At 47.0% G+C, this 13,298-nt stretch overlaps 2 protein-coding genes across 3 annotated transcripts in view; one reads left to right on the forward strand and one right to left on the reverse strand.

Moving 5' to 3' along the window:
* The first annotated feature begins 106 nt into the window (after positions 1–106).
* On the forward strand, positions 107–1,742 carry LOC108649789 (zinc carboxypeptidase). The gene is made up of 5 exons (XM_018098833.3): positions 107–298; positions 362–498; positions 599–980; positions 1,043–1,430; positions 1,490–1,742. Exons 1-5 carry the CDS (start codon positions 134–136, stop codon positions 1,681–1,683), a joined length of 1,266 nt encoding a protein of 421 aa, XP_017954322.1. The 5' UTR covers positions 107–133; the 3' UTR covers positions 1,684–1,742.
* Myo28B1 (Myosin 28B1) overlaps positions 1,096–13,298 on the reverse strand; it is a 30,862-nt gene continuing 18,659 nt past the window's right edge. Inside the window, exons 1-10 of one of the 2 annotated variants that reach the window (XM_018098834.3) lie at positions 12,464–13,097; positions 10,482–10,745; positions 9,300–10,421; positions 8,722–9,237; positions 7,416–8,438; positions 5,475–5,684; positions 5,109–5,401; positions 3,199–4,734; positions 3,016–3,139; positions 1,096–2,953 (exon numbers count right to left, since the gene is read on the reverse strand). In XM_018098834.3, the coding sequence (XP_017954323.1) occupies positions 1,700–2,953; positions 3,016–3,139; positions 3,199–4,734; positions 5,109–5,401; positions 5,475–5,684; positions 7,416–8,438; positions 8,722–9,237; positions 9,300–10,421; positions 10,482–10,745; positions 12,464–12,487 (6,366 nt within the window). In that variant the 5' untranslated portion in view covers positions 12,488–13,097 and the 3' untranslated portion in view covers positions 1,096–1,699. Of the gene's footprint in view, positions 2,954–3,015; positions 3,140–3,198; positions 4,735–5,108; positions 5,402–5,474; positions 5,685–6,916; positions 8,439–8,721; positions 9,238–9,299; positions 10,422–10,481; positions 10,746–12,463; positions 13,098–13,298 lie in introns of those variants that run through there. The other variant, XM_089256949.1, reaches the window with a different exon arrangement.

Below are 13,298 nucleotides of genomic sequence, written 5' to 3' on the forward strand. Positions count from 1 at the left end.
GACTTGGAAATACCTCTAAAAACAATTGGCAATAAATTCATTTAGATAAGCTTAACATAATAAAAGTCTTGGAAAGTGCAACCTAGCTATTAAGTGTAGACTCGACTTCGATATCAATCAGTCAAACTTAGCAATGCGTGTGATATGGCTGCTAGCAACGCTTGTAGTCCTAGCCAATGCTAGGACTCTCAAGGATCAACCGAAAGTGCGCTACGATAACTACAGTGTCCATCGCCTGAGTATCAAAAACAAGATACAATTATCGCTGATAAACAGACTAAGCGAACTTAGCGACAAGGCATGTAAAGGATTCAGTGTTATATACAAAGATTTGCTATAGGTTTTTCTAACCGCTTTTCAGTTCAATGTTTGGAAGGAGTATGATGAGCACTCCAAGCAGGTAGACATAATGGTCAGCCCCGCTGCCTCAAGGCACTTTCAGTTGCTCCTTAAGCTGTATGGCATTAGCAGTCAGCTCTCGATACCCAATGTACAAAAGTAAGTGGACCCAATAAGGTTCTCTATGCTATAAAAGGCACACAGTGGCGATAAGATGGAGAATTGCCTATTATAAAGTAAAGTTTTATTTGGTGTTTAGGCTTATCGACGACGAGCAAGTATCCAGCAGAGATAGCGGCACCTTTGGCTGGAGGCAGTACTACGAGCTGGCCGAGATCTACGAATGGTTAGATAACATTTTTGCCACATATCCCACCGTGACCGAAGAGTTCTCAATTGGTAAATCGTACGAGGGACGCAACATTCGTGGCATCAAGATTTCCTACGGGCCGAATAAGCCCGGCATATTCATAGAGTCCAACATCCATGCCCGTGAATGGATCACCTCCGCCACTGCAACCTGGTTCATCAACGAGCTTCTCACTTCGCAGAAGGAAGAGGTGCGCAACTTGGCCGAGAGCTATGATTGGTATATTATTCCCGTGTTTAATGTGGATGGCTTTGAGTACTCCCATCGATCTGTAAGTCACTTAATATATGCACATGTCTGACAAGTGAGCACTAACTGATTACCTATCTATAGAACCGCTTGTGGCGCAAGACCCGGCAGCCGCACGCCACCTCGAAGTGCATTGGAGTCGACGGTAATCGCAATTTCGACTCACACTTTATGGAGAACAATGGTGCTTCGGCGGACCCCTGCAGCGAGACATATGCTGGCGAGGATCCTTGGTCAGAACCAGAGACAAAGGCGTTGGCCGACTACCTAACGTCCATCAAGGACAAGTTCAACGTGTACCTCTCATTCCACTCCTATGGCCAGTGGTTACTTTCCCCTTACGGTCATACAGCTGAGGCATTTCCAGAGAACTACAATGACCTACTTGAAATAGGCGCTGCCTTTGGCAGTGCCATCAAAAATTTGGTCTACGGCACCAACTATGTTCACGGCTCCACGGCTTCCGTCCTGTGTAAGTTAGTTCCCTGTCTTCACTGTCACGTCCAACTAAAAGGGATTACGCTTTTGCAGATGTCGCTTCCGGTTCTTCTGTGGATTGGGTCTTTAATGAACTAAACAAAAAAGTTGCCTACACCATTGAGTTTCGCGATAAAGGCAACTTCGGCTTTGTATTGCCACCCGCTCAGATCCTGGCGAACTGCGAGGAGCTGATGGCTGGCATGGTTGCCCTGATCGATAAGGCCCACAGTCTGAAATACATATAATGTTTATTGCTACCATTTATTTATCATTAAAGTACCGCATGTACGATGTCAGCAGGTCATCCATCTTGTAGCCTTGGGTGGTGCTGCAGAGCAGCTTCGCGGCGCCAATCATGTTTCCGAACCGTATGTGAAAGTGATTTTTCCCTGAGCTCCATATGCCCAGTTCCGAATAGCTGTGGCTGCGCAGTAGATGTTTCGAACTCATATCGAGCAGGTGGAAGCCTCCGCTGTTGATGGCAATCAACAGATGCTCGGGCAGCGACTGATCGTTCAGCTGCTTGACAACGAAGAACGTAGATCCGAAACAGGGTTGCTTGGCAAGCTCCTGCAGAAACATTAGTTTTGCCTGTTTCTCGTCGAGGCCAGCATCCCTCTTGAGGATGGGCCCCAGCAGTTGATGCCACTCGGCAAGAGTGTGTAGTGGCAGCAGATCTTCAGGCAGTAGGCGGTGCAAAAGGTCGTGAAGCGGCATTCCCTCGTCGTGGTCCGGATCCGCCCTATATATTAGACTAACCAGTTGGAGGGCCACCTCGAGTCGAATGGCATAGTGGCCTTTTAGGTATTTATGCAGCTCCTGTGGGTAGGTGAAGATCAAATCCGCATTGAGATCTTTGCCCGGTTGGCAGTCAATCCACAGCTTGCGCATGAAATGCAACTGGTAGTGGCCATCGCAGCTGGAGCGAATGGTTTTCTGCTGGCGCAAACACTGCATCAGCTCCGTAATAAAGTCGAAGACAAACTCAGCCTCTGGCATGGCATATATCCTTTCGCCCATCTTCAAAAAGATGCTGAATCCCAGTTGGGACTTCAGCTCCAATCGTTGTGATATCGCACTGATGAGCGCAGCGCCTCGCGTGTGCGACTCGATTTCGAATGCCTCTACCGTATCGTCCGGGAAATAAATCTTATGGTAAATGTGCAGGCAACGCTGCTGAATGCCCTCAACCTCAATTAGATGCGGCGCCTGCTTGCGCTGGCCATGCTGCACAGAACGCTTTAGCCGGCGGAGGCACGCATCGGCCAATGAATCGTTCCGCAGGCGCAGGAATAGAACCAGTTCACGCATTATGAGGACACTCGGCGACATGATCCCTGTAGCTAAGTAGAGCAGGTCCCAGCCACGCTGCTCACTCACCTCCTTGGGATTTTCGGTGAGCTGTTTCATCAGTTGGCAGAAGACTTCATCGCAGATCAAAGCATCTTGCAGTGCCGGCTGAAAGATTAGATCCGTGTTCACTGGCAAATCGCCACGAGCAATGTCACCCATGTACTTAAGGAAAAGGCACAAATTTCATAACAAAGTTGGTACCATGCATATCTCATATCGCCTACCTTCAGTATGTGATGATGAATGACTAGCGCCTGTTGATACAAATGAGGCTTGGCATGCAGAGACCTAAGGAGTGGCGACTTAAGCGGCTCAGCGGAATATCTCCACAAAGGCGACAATTCCGATCTGAGGGAAAATTAAATTAATACATATTCAAAGCTGAGATCTACAAATGCAAAACCAACTCAAAGCGCTCCCTGAACTGCAAGTCTGCAAACTTGGCCAAGCTATGCTGGCGACGAAGCGGAGTATTTGTGGACTTCATTGAAGAGGATTCCTCTACCAAGCCGCTCGCTGTTCGCTCCTTGAATATCTGCTGTAGGTGTGAGCTGGGCTTCACTAGCGTGGCTAAGACTCGCACATTTCCGGCTACGAATTGACCCCACTGGCCATTCGAGCATCCACGCCAGATGCACTGCGGATCGTTTGCCATTAGTTGAGCACCCATGACGCCAGCTTCAAACTGAATTAGATCCCCGGGCACTATGGATAGCTGATCTTCCAGCTGGTTTGGCTGAGGACTTTGAATGACTACGCCGTAACTGGAGCGCTGCTGCAAATTCAGCATCATGTAGTCAATGAGCTCGACAACATCACGAGCCTCGCTCGACTGCAGCACGAAGTTCTCCTGTTGCGCCGTGAGCACGTGCATTTGATCATTGGGCTGGTAATGAACCCTGATCAATTCGGCATAGCTGCAGGCTGCGAGCACCTGCTCAGTTTCATCAATAAGCGCGACGCCTGTTGCATTGATGGCTAACATTAGGTCCTCGCTCTGCAGTTTGGGGCCGGACACGTGCTGTACCTCGTACAAGCGAGAATGGCGCATGGGCCAGGATAGGTGGCCAAACAGACAAATGTCCTCCTTAGCGCGCAGCTGCGACTCCGGGTCCTGGCCCTTCTTCACATAGGCGCTGCTCTCGTACATGGTAGCAATTAGTCGACTCCAATTGTGGACAGCACGCTCACCTGGGGCCAGCAAGTCCCCAGGCACAAAGGCCGTCAGTTGGCTGTCCGTCAGCCTGGCCACGGGTCCCGCTCCCTGCTCGATGTAGGTGGCCAAGGCGCAGATCATGGCAATATCCTTCTCCGAGCGACAGCGATACTCCCCGCATTTTAAGCCGCCTATAATTTGCTTGTAGATGAGATGCGTGGCCTTGGGGTCCAGTGTGGGATCGTACCAGGCGCCGAACACCTCTTTGCGCAGATAAAGCTTCCAGGGCGCATCCAGCTGCCTTTGCTCGCAGCTGGAAATGGCGTCCAGGATGTGCTCACGCCCAGCTCCCAGTGGCATCAGCTTCTCATCTAACGACAAAACTAGACCGAAGCCAAAGCTATCGGTCAGCCCCAGTCCATCGCTTAGCTGTTGCACTGCCTCTCTAGCTGTGCTGGCTGCATCCACCTGCAACTTGCGCGCCTGGCCGTCCGTCAAATAAATGGCCAGCTTTAGTGGCTGCCGGCTTCGGATCGCCTGTAGCTCGAGCAGCGATGGAGGCTGTGAGCGCGCTCCATTGACCAAGGTGCGCTCCAGGTTATGCAGAGCTGGCCCTGCGTGCAGCTTGGCAGTGCCCACTCTCAGATAGCTGCGCAAATTAGGCTCGAAATTTAATGTGGGTGGAAAGCAGCTCAGGCACAGCGACAGCAGCAGCCAGCCTCGGGAGAGCGAGCTGCGACTTGGATTTAGATAAAGCTGCTTGCATATCTGTGCTAGAATTTCATCCCTGTAAGATACAAAGTAAAGTAATATTTGTAAGACTATCATAATAAGCAACATAATAAAGGAGAGTTGATTTAATGTATTATTTACTAACAGCAACTGCTTTACACTGCTTAGCTGAGTGCACTCGTCAAGCAGTGCAGCAAAGTGTGCTGCTGCGTTAAGCTGTTTGCCAGATGGTAACGTTAACAGAGATCGTCAGATTAACAGTATAAGTCCATGTTTCTAACAGCAGCATGGACTTATACTGCCTAAGCTGTGTGGCAGATAATAATGTAAATCGCAATCGTTCCCTAGGAGCAGCACTGCTTCAAATTGCTTAGCCAAATATTGTGTTCAGTGATTTTCTAAATATGTCAATTATAATATATAACTAACCTCAACTCTTCTTTCAAGATGCCGTGTCCGATGATGAAATGAATCTTATCCAAATGACTGCTGCCGGCATTTAGCCACAGCTGATAGAACTCTTCGGCTCCCCGTTGGCCGTTAGTGTTGCCAAAAGATTTTGGCTGGCGCTTAACAGTTTGTCGCACAAAGCGCCGGGGCTTGGCGCCTAAGATTGACGCTATTTCCTGCATGAGCTGTGGACTACGCAGAGACAGTTGGCTCTGATTGGGAACTGACTCAGGCAGGTCGCCCATAAAGCGCAGAATCATTATCCAGATGGCCTAAGGGAATGAAGGAAGGATGGTAAGTCTAGCATTTAATATTGGCATCTCTATACATACATGTGTGACTTACCTTAGCAGCCATTTGATCAAGGGGCAGATCATGTTTTAGTAGGGCCTGCTTGAGCGGCTTCCTTTCATGCTGATAGGTGATACCACTGCTAAAGTACGTGGAGGCAAATTTTAAGAAGCTGAAGTCGGAAGTGTCCACATTACGAGGGATTGGCTTGGGCAGTCGAATGGTGCCAGCGGAGCTGATGCTGTTGGTCTTTTTCAGATTAATCTATTTTTAAAAATAGGGGTAACACAAATATGTAGTATACGACTACAACTGCCAATAAACCAGTAACCAGAAACCAGAAAGAAAACTTAATGAATAAAACAAATAAGGGTATTCCACAGCCAGCATACAAGCCTTAAGTTTATCATATGGTTTCTCTTATACACACGATCGCGGAAATAATTTGTTATAAATACCTTTAGTCATTTGAATTCTAGACAGTTATAATCAATGTGGCTGCCAGCTGTCAAGGCGGTCAGAGCGCCTAAGGTATTCTATGCTACAGCTGCGCCGAAGATTTGTCGATCTGATAAGAGTCCGAATATAATTTACAATCACATTTTATTTAATTAATCAGGAGGGGTATTGCGCTTCGAAGTTTTAATGCTGTTGATAGCGATAGCGAGGGCTGTGCCTGACAAATTTCTCATTATAAAGTTAGTTGCTGGCTACACCTCAACCTGTGCGCATACGGACTCTAGCTAGCGGGCCTCGAAGGAAATTAAGTATATATGTATATATTTTGGTTGCTAATAAATATTGGAAATTTTTCGCTGTGTACTCTTGTTTCATTTGAAAACAAATTTTCTATTGGTTGAATATTTATTATTGTTTAATTAATATGTGCGCGAGTTTTCCGCGCGTATCTATGGAGGTATATTTAGGATTAATGGCCCAACAAGTAAATAAACTAATAAGTAGAAGGAGAACTAAATCTTTGATTTATAATTACAAGCTAATAAATATACATAAATATCTAAAGGTTCGCATCGGAAATATTAACGTAAAGTAAATTGAAGGTCTTTCATTTCATACCTTGACTCAGGAAATCAAGTTTTATTTGCCCAAAGAAGAGGCGGTGAGTATGCTTTGTTATTTTCGCGACATTCCCATAAGATAATCAAACAAATCGAAAAGCTATTGAATAATCTTGAGAGCTCTCAACACTGTAATCTGTTGCGCTATTCTATTCTAGTAAGACGCAACTGTTATCTCGCAAATTAAAAATAGATTAGGAACAAAAGCAATAATTTTGTTCTAATTTCCGCCGATAGTGCTGCAGATAACTTTCTGGACATTGACTATAGTAATAAGCGCGGTATGAAATGACCAAACAACAACAACTACAACAATAACGGAAAGACATATGGGATATCCGAAAGCAACTACCACGTGCACCATAACTAAAGGCGTTTAATGAAGAAAAGACGAAATGGATTGCACAAATCTCTAGATTCCTTAGATATTCACCGCCGAAGCGGCTTTTATTTACAAAATATGTATAATTTATAGGTGGTACATAGAAAAAGAACGATCACAAAACGAACCAATTGCAAGTGCGTATGCATAGGCTCTACATATACATATGTACTTATGTAAACCGACATTGATATAACGTATGTACAGGTGAAACACTCCCCCATGGCCTACCCAGCGTGAGAAGCGATTGGAAGAGATGCCTGCGTTCAACGAAGGATGTCTTTCAATCGCATTCCTTAGATAATATCAGCTATCAACTACTTAAAATAACATATACTCTGACTAATTTGTTCAGGGCTGCCCGAGCACTCGCAACTGCTAGAGGCGCGTCTGATCGACAATCTTTCGAGGCGCCGCCTCATAGTAGTTGACGGGGCGGGACAGCAGCTTGGTGGGGACATCTTTGCGCAAGCGCAACTGCCGCTCGAATATCAAAGACTTCTCCTTGACATTCGGCCCCAGTGGACCACTCACGTCGGGCTCGTCATTCAGGAAGCCGAACACGTCGTCTACAATCTGCTTAGATGACTCCACGTCGATGTACCCGGGGCTGTCCAGAGCATTGCCATTCATTTTGGCACCGATTGGCGCAACTGTCACATTCGGAGGGGGCGGCGGCAATGACATGCGCGCCTGCAATGTGGGTGCAGGCATCACATTCACCCTCACCTGCGGCTGCTCTGTTCGCTTCAGTGATTTTGTGCGCCTAGGCTGATGCACTGCAGCCATGGCTGCAGCATTGCGGGCAGCGATCTGCTCCTGGAGACGCTGCTCCTCTGCCTTCTTATCTTTCAGCCGCTGCTCGGCTTCTGCCTGCTGCTGCATGAGGCGCTGCTGCTCCAGCTTCTTTAGCCGTAGCTGCTCTTGCTCTCTCAGTAGCTTCAACTGCTGCTGCGATTCCCTCTGCTTCGCCCGCTTGGCCTGTAGCTGGAGGGCGAAGCGCTGCCTAGCCAGATAGCCGCGGCTCAGGGCCTGTAGCTTTATCGTGCGACTGCGCACCATTGTAAACTGTGTGGTCAGCCGCTGGGCCGCGAGGCAAGCGCCCAGTCTGTGGAAGCCACGTCGCATGGTCAAGAACCTCCGCCTCTCAGCACGGCCACGCCAATAGCGCTGCACTGTGACTATGGCCCTTCGATACTTCTCCATGTAGCGGCGGAAGAGCACGCGTCGTATGCCCCTCTGAATGGTGACGATGTACTTGAGCATCACCCGCGACCGCTTCGCCTCCAGCAGTGCATCGTCCTCATCCCGCAGGAAGAGCTTCGTGCGACCGAACTGACGATCCGAGTCAGCCGGCAACGCCGCCTCGCAAATCTGGCGAGCCAGCAGGCGGCAGTCGCACTGGTCCAGAGGACCCGTCCGTGGCACCAGCAATCGGTAACGCTCCACAAAGGCTCGGTACTCGTGCCGTATGGGATAGCCAGCCCGACGAATTCGCGCCGTTTCCATCATACCGGAGTAACGCAGCTGACGGACGCACAGCTCCTTGTCAAAGTTCTAAAGAAGGTAAAAAGGAGAAAAATTAATATCAATATTAGGGAGAGAGAGATAATGGATGGAAATGGTTCGTTGAATCGAGTTACGATGGTCTAAATTAATATTGAAATTGATAAAAGCCGTTTCATCAACGAGTTATTAACGACTTGATATGGACCTTATCTTCGCAGCCATAAGTGGTATTTAAGACTCTCACACTATTGTGGGAGGCTAACGTAGATTACTCTTAGAATGCTTTGCGAAGCTTTGCCAGAAAAAAGTTGATATTAAGATTTTCACTTACATTGGGTTCCTTGTACTCGTTGGGCTTGATGCAGCGTATGAAGTAGGGATGGGCCTGCGACAGGGTGCGCATTAGCATGTCCAGCGAGTTGCGAAACTTGACGCAGAGAGTGGGTTGTTTCTTGGCCGTGTCCATGGGCAGCTCCTGCGGACAGATGTCCACCAGATACTTATTGCTGGAGCGCTGTACGAGGTTACGCAGGTCACTGCTAAACGAATCGCGATTCTTTTCGAGGAAGCCCAGTGGATTGTACATGACGACGCCAGCGTAGTGCCGAATGCCGAAGAGCGAGGCTTGGGTCGTCTTGCCTTTGACGTATATGGAGCGATTGCCGTGCTGCACGTGCAGCTTTTCCAGCAGCGTCTGGTCCGTGCCCTTGGGAAACTTGGACTCCTCGTCGATGAGCGACATAATATTCACTGGCTTCATGCCAATAAGGTCGAGTATGTCCTGATTGTCCTGGAACTCGATGTGCTGCCAGTTGATATGCTCCAGCTGGTACTCCGCCTGCTCCATCTGCAAGACCAATAGCATTAGACACGCTCTTTCATTTACTCTACCTGCAAGCCACTTGATACCTTGAAAATGTGACCGACAAAGAACTGCTGCAAGTTCTCATTGGCATAGTTGATGCACAGCTGCTCAAAGCTGTTGTTGTCGAAGTTCTCGAAGCCGAAGATGTCCAGCACTCCGATGCTGTTCACTGGTTGCTCCGGCTGCTTGTTGATCGTTTCATTGATGCGCTTCACAATCCGCACGAAAATGCCGTCGTAAAGCGCCTTGACGAAGGCATCGCGTCCCTCCAGGGCGGCCTCTTTGGACAGGCTAGTCACCACGTGCTCGCCATGCACGAAGATTGTCCGTTGCGTGAGGGCCGCAGTGAGAGGCGCTTCTGGCAGGCCCAAGAGCTGAGCTATGCGCCGCAAGTTCGTTGGATCGTCCACCTCGGCGGCCTCCAGGTTGGCCACCTCAGTCGCCTTGAAGCGCAAGTTTCCAAAATGAAGTATGGCAGCGAGCAGGCTGAGTATGCTCCAGAGCTCCTCCGGCTTGAACGATAGCACCTTCATGGCAGCCCGTATGTCGGCAAAGTCCTTCTCGTCCTGCTTGCCAGGCAGCGCAAAGCAGCCGCCCTGTGCCAAATAGTGGTACTGGCTGGGCGACTGCTCCTGCAGCTGCAGCCTCTCCCGCTCTGCCGCAGTCAACCCGGCCAGCATGCAGTAAAAGATGTGATAGTTGCGCTCGTCGCGACTCTGAAACACGATGCGGGACTTTTCCAGCAAGTACTGCTGTATGCGAGCACCCTGTATGGTGCCTTCGGGCGTGAAGCGAATGTCAATGTACTTGCCGAAACGCGAGGAGTTGTCGTTGCGCACGGTCTTCGCATTGCCGAAGGCCTCCATGACTGGGTTCGCCTCAATGATCTGCTGCTCGATCCAGGAGTGCTTGCCACTTATGGCAGCCAGGTACTGCAGTATCAGCTTCGTGCTCTCGGTCTTGCCCGCCCCCGACTCCCCGCTGATCACGACGCATTGATCCTCCTTCAGCCGCTGCAGGCGCTGGAACGCATTGTCGCTAATGGCAAAGATGTGCGGCGGCAGATCACTCAACTTCTTATTCCGATACAACTGGATCTCGCGATGCGTGTAGATGGGCAGTATCTGATAGGGATTGATGGCCACCAGCATAGAGCCCGTGTATGTCTGCAGAGGAATCAGCAGTATTAGCATTGGCACTCTTAGTGCTTCCCGATGTCTACTTACATAGATGAACTTTTTGTCGTAGCGCGTCTGCAGGTTGCGCAGGATCGTGTACTCCTGCAGATCGCCGAGTGTGATCATATCCTCCACGTCCGCGTGGGAAGTCACGTGCATGGCCTTGAGCACATCGCCCGCCGGCACCCAGAACTGTTTCTTGGAATCATCGCAGATCAGAGTTTGGGTCTTTTCTGTGCGCACAATTCGAGCTCCGAATGGCACAGCGAACTCGCTGCTTGTGTTCTGCGGCTTAACCCAGACGTATTCGCCCTGCAATTGATCATCAATGGGACTCAAATGAGAGATCTTATCAATGTAATAACAAAAGTGTTGTACACGCGCCTCACTTCAACATGAGCGATTAGATATCGGTATCGAAACCTTCTGGGTGAAGAAATTGTTACCCAATGTCAAGGAACTTCGGGTGTTTAGAAATCGATTACTGCCGTCATGTAAAGCAATTAATGTTGCTCATATCTCTATCTCGAAAGTTGACACTCCTGGCAGCTACCATAATTATGGGCGCAACATAAATTTCGATAAGAGATTTGGTACTCAGAGCAGTTCATAAATTTCAACATATAAACTGTCTTCAACTCAAATTTATATAATAAGGAAGTATAAATAATATGTATTATTTAGAATGTTTCTCAGCTTTATCAAGAATGAGACCATATACAATATATCTATTTATACTATGTATACTATATACGCCACATACATATATCGCTCGAAGTCTTAATGACACTTATCAAAGTTGAGTAAAGCTCTTCAAGTCTTCAGCATTTATTTGGTGGCTTATTTGAATAATGAAGCAGGCAAACGGTAGCCAATCGGCGAGCGGCAGGAGAATCAAATATGTATGCTCGATGTGCCTATCTTATCACAGGAATGTCGATAAACAAAAAGTCTTATCGGAATTTTACAATCGCAGCGGAAAACATGGCACAGCAACAAACAGTTAATGGCTGCCAAATGGAGAGTTGCGAAAAGCAATCTTGGCTCTAATAATAAACGAGATTTTCTTCGGAAAGATTTCATCCTAGACAAGCAGACAAAAAAATGGCAGATATCTATGCATATTATGATTTATTATACGTTATCTCTGCGACCTTGTTTATCTCTAATAACATAAGACACCTGTGCCGAAGTCTATTTGATAGGAGTATGACTAAGAGCCACCGAAAACAAGGGAAATAAATAATTGTGGCTAAGTCCACAGTGAAAGGTTGATTCCTGATTAGAATATTCCGTTATAGGCGTGATTTTCAAATGCTGGCTGCATTATGAGGTCATGTTGTACCCATATCAAGCTGATAAATTTGTACTTAATTGCAGACTAATTTTTACGATGATCTAACTATCGCATACGCCCAGTCTCAATCAAGCTGCCAGCTGGCACAAGTTGGATTTTGATTTGGACATACGTATGGATAGGAGGCACTCAGAGTGCCCAAATGACGTCACTTATTTCACATTTCATAACGAAAACTAATAATCCAACAGTGAATGGGTATCAGTTAGTCGGTTATAATAGCACTTCGACAACCGACAAATTGATAGCGATCAATCAAAGTCAGCAGTCACAGCGGTTAAGCACATGCACATAGCTCTATGATTTGCTAATCTTGTGGCAGGAGTGCTCAGTACAGCGTATCTTAGTGTTGACTATTATTATTATCCACTAAAATACTGCCACACATTCTTTCGATACGGAGCACAATGTGCTTATCGTGTGCTTGCTTTAATTGGAAATAACACACTTTAGGCAAACTGTCTTCCATGTATAACTAGCTCAGTTCTAATACGAAAGAACTATACAAAATATTGTTTAATTTGGGTCTTATTATTTATTTATAGTTATATTATATGGTTAATTTAGGCATATCTTGTATCTGCATTTATAAATTGTTTGTGTTTTATTATGACCGAAAGAGATTTTTATTCCGGAACTTTATTTCACTTTCGCATATATTTTGAGAACTTACATGTTCCCTTAGAAATTCAGACATTTTGCCTATTCGAAGCTTAATATCGTTTCGCGGAAAGTTTTGGATAGTTTACGCTCGATGGAGCACTGCCGCACTGCCGAGACACACGCGCCGTGGATACTTTTAATTGCTCGGCAAATATTTGGCCTACGATTGGTGTTTATTTTGACAGCCGTTTTCACTTGTATTTTATTATTATTTTTCGTTTTTTGGTTTGTTCTCGACCGTGAAGTTCTGCTCGGCCCGGAGTCTCGTTAACTTGTGAACGGGGAGGTCTACTACTGTGGCCCTTGCTGTCATTTCGTTTCTTATCTCCCAGAGCGGTGTCGGCGGCACAGTTGATATTGATAATGAATATTGAATATGTTTTTGGCAGCGCCGTCTAGTCTTATCACGCCTTTTCGCCATATGGCTGGATTCGATCAAGTGTGCAAAATTATATGGAAATTTACATCGAAAACTCGGCCTCCCTCACTTTGCGCACTATCAAATGTAAAGGAAAGTCAAATAAATGATATATATTTGTTAAAGGAAATCTGCTTATCTATCGATTTCTGAAGCGTCCTTATCGGCCAACGAGCCAATCTAAGCGACAATTATAACCAAGTCTATATAACTAACCATATAGCGCGCCAATGAGTCACTAATGGTCGTTTGGGATGTGAGCACATATCATCCAGCTAAATAATGCTATAAAGCAGCTGGACTTATTGGGAAATCGTTGCTTGTCACCTCTCAATGGGCAGACCATTTAGCTAACTAATCTATTCATGGAGGCTAAGGCTGTAGCAGATATATTCCAGAAAACATGACTCGACTAATACTTCGGACT

Source organism: Drosophila navojoa, chromosome 3 (assembly GCF_054131105.1).
Source record: "Drosophila navojoa isolate 15081-1374.11 chromosome 3, UAZ_NAV_1.0, whole genome shotgun sequence".
NCBI lineage: Eukaryota > Metazoa > Arthropoda > Insecta > Diptera > Drosophilidae > Drosophila > Drosophila navojoa.

Coding starts and splice junctions, on each gene's coding strand:
- LOC108649789 (XM_018098833.3), top strand. CDS start 134: ATGCGTGTGATATGGCTGCTAGCAACGCTTGTAGTCCTAGCCAATGCT. Junction 299..361: donor TAAGCGAACTTAGCGACAAG/GCATGTAAAGGA, acceptor ACCGCTTTTCAG/TTCAATGTTTGGAAGGAGTA. Junction 1,431..1,489: donor CTCCACGGCTTCCGTCCTGT/GTAAGTTAGTTC, acceptor ACGCTTTTGCAG/ATGTCGCTTCCGGTTCTTCT.